The sequence below is a fragment of the Triticum dicoccoides genome, chromosome 5B, assembly GCF_002162155.2.
Source record: "Triticum dicoccoides isolate Atlit2015 ecotype Zavitan chromosome 5B, WEW_v2.0, whole genome shotgun sequence".
Taxonomy (NCBI): Eukaryota; Viridiplantae; Streptophyta; class Magnoliopsida; order Poales; family Poaceae; genus Triticum; species Triticum dicoccoides.
In genome coordinates, this window is record NC_041389.1 from 668,933,527 (window position 1) to 668,941,548 (window position 8,022).

The window sequence follows — 8,022 nt, forward strand, 5'->3', positions numbered from 1 at the left end:
CTCCAGTCAACAGCGTCCGCATCGTCACTTGTGTCCACGACACTCTCGCTGTGACTATGGCAAGGATAGAGATGAAGACACGGAAGGCGCACGCTAAAAGGGGACACAATCACCGCACTAGGTTCTAACCCATCAGCCATTCGAGACACAATTGATGATGGCACAAAAGAGAAGACGACAAAAGCGCAAAAGTTCAAATTCGGTCAAAATCGTCCGTTTTACTCCCGCTATGACTGAGGAAGAATGTTAAAAGTATAATTATGTTTAAGTTGAAGATTAAGAGTTAGAGATATAATATATTTATAAACCATGTACGGTGTGCCCTCTATTCTAAATCTCTCTCCCTCATATCGTATTTTTATATATTCTTCATACAAGGATCAGATGAATACAACAGAAATATTAGGGATCATATAAAGCGCTGCTACACGGACGACAAATTCACGACCGACGCCTGCACGATCCTACTCCCTCCGTTCCGAAATATAAGTCTTTGGAGAGATTACACTATGAACCACATACGGATGTATGTAGATGCATTTTAGAGTGTAGATTTGTCCATTTTACTCCGTATGTAGTTCATAGTGGAATCTCTACAAAGACTTATAGGAGTATTTAGGAACGGAGGGAGTGCTTGGCAGCATCAAAAGCTAGCGTGCATGCATGAATCGCTGCTGGGGGAGGATGCATCGTTCGCAGATCGTGCGTGCAGCGTCATGTGTAAAGCAATTTCGTAATTTCTACCAGGCTTTCTACTAGGCGCTCCTCTCTCTCCGGGTGCAGATCGGCAGCGGCTGGTGACGGTGGGCCGGTTTGGTAGGATGGTACACATCTTCTCGTGCATTGATTGGGTCGGCCTGCATAAAGTGCGTGCCTGACCAGGATGAGCGTCCGGGCCCGATGGAACCTTTTTGTATTTTTTGCAAGCTACTCCAGCTGTGGTGTGTGTGGTACAAGTAGTGCTGCTGCGTCCCCTGTGTGTCTGAGAAAGCGAGAACGTTTGTTGTGCTTCGGTGCTTCCCAGCTGCTGACTGTGTGCCATTGGCCGTGGGATCATCCGGCACCCACTCAAGGAAGCAACCGCACATTTGGTTTGACATTCTCACAAGAAAGTTTTTCCTTTTGTCAAAAAATACCCCTGAGAACAGGGATTTGATCTCGGAGCACCAACGGAGGGCAAACATCGCTGATGGCAGATGTTTTCCCCTTTCTTTTGCGGTAAAAGAAGGTTTTTCTGTAGAGAAGCACTGCTAGTTTTTTTTCCCTTTTCTGAAGAAAGAGAAATACTGCTAGTTGTGTTTGAACTTGAAACCAAGCCTGTGTGACCGGACCAGGGTCAGAGACAAATTTGGCGTAAAATCCTCTGAAAGGAGGTTTTCTCTTTTTGTCGAATGAGCAGAACCGTCTGATCCGAATCATCCGGTCTCCGTCAGCAAGGGTAGCAACAGCGGGTGGCGAAATCAAGTCATGTAGTTAACCAGTGAAACTAAAAGAAAAAATCAATGCAAAAAAGTATTCAAAACTCAAGTCAGCCACAAAAAAACCTACCTATGCATATAGGTGATCACTTTGAGCAATTTGGCATTCATGTTCAATGAAAGAATCAATCATGCGTAGACATCATGCCACTCAGAGGCCTCATGAGAGGAAGAGGAATGTGATAACAGCATCCGCACAATTGGCCTTTTCAACAGAAGACCACAACTCGGCTCGTGCACCGCGCGTGCGTTGCGGCGTGTATATATTCTTCACTCTCTTCAGAATGTTGCAACCTGTACGATGTTAGCTACACTAACCCTTCTCCGGCAGATCAGACCCTCCTCAGATGATATATACTATACTCCCAGGAACTTGCGCGAGGTGTTTGTGTGCCTCTTTCAGTCAAAGAGGTGATGATCAGCACTTGTGTGCTGGATCCGCGCGTCAACTCTCCATCCAAATGTTCTTCCTTCGCTCAAGGGAAGAAGAGCTTCGCGTAGAGCAGCTCGTTCCAGGTGTCCTGGAGTCCCGGGAGGCACCAATGGGTGCAGTCGGCGTAGCTCTTTGGGTTGGCGATCTGCTCCGGGGTCAGCGGGTTCCACTGCTTCTTGTATATCTGGGTGTGCGCGTCTTTGCGGTACTCGGAGAGCTGGGTGATGTTGACGACCCCAACGGGGACCTTAGAAGCACTGAACACTTCGCCGATAACCCGCATCAGGCCCTTGCTAGTGCCTGGTCCCCAGTAAGACAAATCTTTGATTGGGGTAGTTTGGTTGTAGCAGTTTCCATCAGACTTGTCGCCCCAATCTTTGCTCCTGATGATAAAAGAAGATCAGAAACATGGGTCAGATTTCAATCAATCACATGAGACTTAGTATAGGATGAGCCGATCAGTTTCTTCATTTGATGGAAATTTTAACTAAATAATTGATATAAATATGAGAGCTTACTGGGTATGAGTAGGTGACATAGTGACAAAAAACGCCCTTGAACTTTTTGGGTCCATGTTGTTCTCGACCCATTTCGCCACGGCATTCAGGACCATCCCATATGCATCCTCTGTTTCCATTTCTTTGATGTCCTTGTTCTTATCTTCAAAGGAATTTTGCCTGCAAGAAACAGAATTTCAGAACCTTTTTTTTTCGAAATTACAAGATGACTCATCATAAAATACCCCGCTTGTCACACTCCAAATAATACATCATGTGATTTGTATCTCATGTTTACTTGACTATATCCCCTACTTTCATGTTTCTCCAACAGGATGCGATATTTAACAAGACACGGTCTTTTCATGTTAATCTTTCCAGTCAGAGTCAGGATGACTACCACAAAAAAACAAGAATATGGCAATCGAATCATAAGGCGCAAAATATAAAAATACGATGTAGCTCTCACATGCCCTTTAAAATTTAAGCTAGCTTCAAGCAAGCAGCAACTTGTGATACCCTACTTGTCACTCTTCAAATATTTGATCATTGCCATCATGCACCTATAATTTTTGTCGCATGTTTACTTGATTATATCCGCTACTTCCATGTTTTTCCAACAGGATGTGATGTTTAACAAAGCATGATGTTTTCATGTTAATTTTATGATTCAAAGTCGGGATAACTACCAAAAACAATAAGAATATGACAATTGATCTGCGGCCCAAAAATATATGAATGTGATGTATTAACAATGATGTACCCTTAAAAGTTTAAGCTAATTTTCCCTCAAAAAAATTAAGCTAGCTTCAAGCAAGAACAGCTTGTAGTCATGTAGAAATTACTTACAGAATTTTCATCTTTTGTCCGGTCATCCACCACAGGTAGGTATTGAATACCACAACGTCAGCTCCTTTCCAAAACTTGGCGTGCTTTTCAATGGCTGTGCCCCTTACTATTCTATCCGTGACACGGTGAACAACAGCATCGTCGGAATTTGATTCAGCTAGAAAGGGGGCCCAATAGAACTCAATCGTGGCATTGTAGTCCTGGGAAAATGAGACATTAAGCATATTCAGTATGGATGAGATTAGAGACAAAGGGTAGCCCGCAAGTTACAAAAAGGAACACCGTTTTGAGATGAAGATATTCAGATGGAAACATCCATAAACTTGGGGAGCCTGTTGCTTATTGCCATATCTAGTAATCTTCGGTGTTCACAGTAGTTCATTGACCAACAAAAGGTTCAGTGCAGTGCTTATTGCGTTATATGTTGCTGTGTGGAAAAAAGAAGGGAAATCTTTGGTCTGAAAACTGTCAGCGAGTCAACTGTGAGTTTTAAGATCAAGTCATTTGAATGAGAATATTCATAAACTTGGGTGTTTGTAGCTTGCTGAGATATATAGTTATCTATTGGTGTTCACAGTATGTTCATTGACTGAAAAATAGGTTCAGAGCAGTGCTTATTGAGTTATGTATTGCACTGTTCATCTATACCATGTAAAAAGAAACGAGGGAGTTTGTTGCAAGTTGACATATCTAGCAATCTTTTGGTGTTCACAATATGTTTATTGACTGAAAAATAGGTTCAGTGCAGTTCTTATTGAGTTATGTATTGTGATGTTCATCTCCCCATTGAAAAAAACTAGGTTCTTGTACTTTTGCTCTGAAAAAATAAGAATATTTAATATCAAGGCATTTAGATGAAAACATTCATGAAGTTGGATTATGTTGCTTGTAGCATATAATATAGCAATCTTTGGTGTTCACAGTATGTTCATTGACTGACAACAAAAATCTTCAGTTCAGTGCTCATTAAGCTATGTATTGCTCACTGTTCATCTGCTATGTAAAAAAACCAAGGGAATACCTTTGCTCTGAAAACTGTGAGCGAGTCAAATGTTTCCATGGACTTGGCACTCTCAGGAATGGCCCGGTGCAGGAGGCAGACCAACGACACGTACTGCCCGCGGTTGAGCGAATCGCCAACAAACAGCATGCGCTTGCCCCGCAGCATCTCCAGCATCAGAGTCGCATTGAAGCTGCATTTTCAGGTGTGAGAATAGGGCACATAGCATAAAGTTCAATACTGTATTAAAGCCATAACAACCACCAAAAACCATAGTTTGATAAAGCAGTTTAACATTTTTTTAGTTGTGGTTCAACTGGAACACTCATGCAGTTGGCGCTCGGCCATACAACACTAGTGGGTTTAGTTCTCAGAGTGACTGAGATTGTTGTCCAACCATCAGACTCGAGCAATCTTAACCAACAGATTCAGCGCTAACTGTGTCCGATAGATAGCCCACGCGCTGTCTCTGAGCATTCAGACGGGGGTTTGCAACAAAAAGAGAAGCCAAAACTGTTGCAGACGGTCCCGTAAATTATGCACCATAAACTATTGTGGTGCTGAGCATTAAGATCAATATTAAAGCCGTAACAACCACCGAAAACCTTAGATTGATAAGTTGTTCAACATTTTTAGATGGCGGTTCAACCGCAGCAGTCATGTAGCTGCACACTGCCATATAATACTACTGGGTTTAATTCTGACAGTGACCGAGAATTTTCCATGACCATCTGCCTCAACCCCTATTAACTGAGCAGTACGGACAACAACATGTTCACATTCTCTAACAATAAGAGTTGAGCGCTACACTGTATCAGAGTGTGACCGCTAACGGTGCCCGATATACAGCCTATGCAGCTGGTACTATACCATACGGTACTACTATTGAGTTTAATTTTGACAGTGCCTGAGATTGTTGTTCTGTAACCACCTGACGCAACATGTGTTAACCGGGAAGTAGGCCAACGGTGTCCAGTATACAGCCTATGCCGCTGTCTAGAAACTTATTGATAAGCCTCTGCAACAAAACATGTTGTGCGCCATAGACTATTGTGGTACGTAGCATAAAGATGAATATAAAGTCATAACAACCACCAAATTCCATAGCCTGATAAAACAGTTTAACATCTTTTAGATTGTGGTTCAGCTGGAACGCTCATGCAGCTGGAACCCTGCCAAGCAACAGTGCGAGTTTAAATTTTGACAGTGACTGAGATTGTTGTTCCGTAACCATCCGGCCCGACCAGAATTAACCAGGCAGTACGGACGACGGGTTCAGCGTCGCATCCTGTGAGAATAAAAGTTGAATGTCCCATTCCTTCGAGTGCGACCGCCAACGGTGTCCGGTATACAGCCTACGCCGCAGTCTAGAAAGTAGAAACGTTTTGACAAAGTCTATGCAAACAAAAGGAGAAGCCACGAACAAACTCGTGCAGATGGGCCTGCCGCGAATCGCGCAGCACCCATCGCCCCTAACGTCGTCGTCGCGAGGATATTCAGCGCTTCCTTAATTCCCAGCCAGCGAAGTATCAGAAACCATGCTGGCAAATGCGGGTCGGCCGTGGAAGATGGACAGCAACGGGGCAACCACTAGAACCCCATCAGGAGAAAAGCAAAGCGTGATTAAGGAACCCCTCTAGTAGCATCCAAGTGGAGGGTCCATGGCAACCCACGCCCGCAGAAAAAGAAAATACTAGGGAGGAGAAGGAGATGCTTGATGATTCGTACGGCCGTATCAATGCCGGCGTCCCGGTTGCCGTGGCCCGCGTCCCCCATGGCACCATCCCCTTGCTTGCTCGGTCAGAGGAGGCGCCCCGTGCTCCCACGTGACGCCTGCCGCTGCATTTGCTTTGCGCTGCCTGGCCCGGGAGCACGCGGCACGAGATGGGTCAATGAAACACAGCTGGACGCCTCGTGTGGGAGTGGGACGAGGCGAGGGGCGACGCACCATGATTTTCCATGGCGGATGGACCACGCGCGACTGGACTGGAGGAGTCTGGACCGCCGTGTGCCGTGGCTTGTCGTCGCCCACCCACACGCGAAGACGCTCCCCCGTTACGGTCAGGGACGGAAAAGTCTCGGGTTAGTTAGTTAAGGAGTCCCCGCTAAAATAACTGCAACTGCATCTGGTTGTGCCGTCCACACGCCGGACTCGGCACGTTGGACGCGAGCAGAGTCGTCGGCGCATGGACTCGTGTCGTGTCGCGTCGCTCGCCGCGCCCCCACCACCGCCACCACGACCTCGGAGTGGCCTACCTACCTACCGAAGTCCCGACCCCAACCCCAGCGGTGGGGTGGTTCGCCTACCTCGGAGCCTCGTAGCGCCTGAACCCGCCCGGACGGAAGCAACCAAAGCCAAGCGCGTCCGGCCAAACCCCACCGGCCGGATTCATTAACCTCGAAATCTCGCTCTTCTTCGCCGTTGCTAACCTGATAACCGTAAGATCCTAACCACCCGGCGGACTGCGATCGATTCGTCCGCTCCGTCGAGTCGGCATCGCGGCTTGGATCGAGCGTTCTTTTCTTTTCTCTACTCTCGACGACTTGTTTGTAGCATTGTTTTCTCGTCATGGGATGGGGCGCAAAGATCCAAACCCACTATCGCCGTCGAGAGGTGGAGGAAGGTGTGATTTTGTAGATTAACGATAATGTGCTGTGATTTACTGACCTTGGGAGCGAGCAGCCGCGGGGCTGCCACCGCCAGTGGCGGTAGGCGGTGTCGGGGCGGCCGTGCGCATTGCAGGTCAGCTGCGGCTGGATGTAGGGGCACTCCTCCTCCTGGTACAGCGGCCGCGCCGCCTCGTCGTACACCCACTCGCCGCGGGCCACGTCGCAGCCCGCCGCCGCACGCCCCACCGCAAACGGCAGCGACAGCACCGCCGCCGCCGCCGAGCGGGAGCCCGGCACCTTCTCCTCATCCTCCGCGGCGGCGGCGGCGGCCTTCTTCTCTGCCACCACCGGTCCGACCTTGCCGCCCACGGGGACATGGGGATGGGGCCTGGGGTGGTGGGGCCTGGGGCGGTGGCGGGGCGGCGGGTGGTGGAGGAAGGGCTGGTGGAGCGTGGAGGTGAAGTCCTTGAAGTAGAGCAGGGAGACGAAGGTGATGAAGGCGAGCGTGAGCGCGTACGAGGTCAGGAACGGCGTCCGCCGCCCGTGCCCGCCGCCGCCGGCCGCGCCGTGCTGCGGCTTCATCATCCTGCTCCTCGTCGTCTCGCCCCAGACTCAGCTCGATCGATCTTGCTGCTGCTTGCTGGCTAGATTGCCGCCGCCAGCATCGCAAGATGCAATGGAGATTCGTGCGCGGGGCGATCCGATCTGGCGCGGCTTGGGGAGGGGAATCTGCTGGGCGGTTGGGATCTGGGGGTGGGGGAGGGGGAAGCGCTGGTGTTCTTGGCTTTGGCTTTGGCTTGGCTTTGTTGAGGGGAGGTGAAGCTTGGAAGGCAGCTCGCTTTCGGGTTTGGGCCCTGGCAACTTTGGTGAGAAGTGGAGTAGGATTGAATGCTGGGGGTGCGGTGCTGGTGCGTGTCCGAATGGTGGTTTCTGGGTGGGGTGGAGGACTGCCCGATGGCTCCATCTCAAGCCCTGAAACTAGGCGAGAAACTGGGGGCGTTTGCTCCAGTAAACATGGACCGATTACAGCAATTACTAGTGCGCTGCTCTCGTGATTACTCTGCAATTACTGTGCTGCATGTTCGTTTAATATACCGCGTGTCTGCATTACTACTCGAGGCGCATGCCAGAAGTAAATCACTTTGGTCAGTTACC

At 48.6% G+C, this 8,022-nt stretch overlaps 1 protein-coding gene across 1 annotated transcript; it reads right to left on the reverse strand.

Annotated features, from left to right (window-relative positions):
* Nucleotides 1-1,526: 1,526 nt before the first annotated feature.
* LOC119312483 (protein trichome birefringence-like 33) lies at nt 1,527-7,798 on the reverse strand. Its single transcript, XM_037588217.1, has 5 exons — nt 6,926-7,798; nt 4,279-4,450; nt 3,258-3,457; nt 2,430-2,588; nt 1,527-2,294 (listed from the first exon to the last, which is right to left on the reverse strand). The coding sequence occupies exons 1-5, from the start codon at nt 7,450-7,452 to the stop codon at nt 1,955-1,957; spliced, it is 1,398 nt and encodes a 465-aa protein (XP_037444114.1). The 5' UTR covers nt 7,453-7,798; the 3' UTR covers nt 1,527-1,954.
* Between the last annotated feature and the right edge of the window lie 224 nt (nt 7,799-8,022).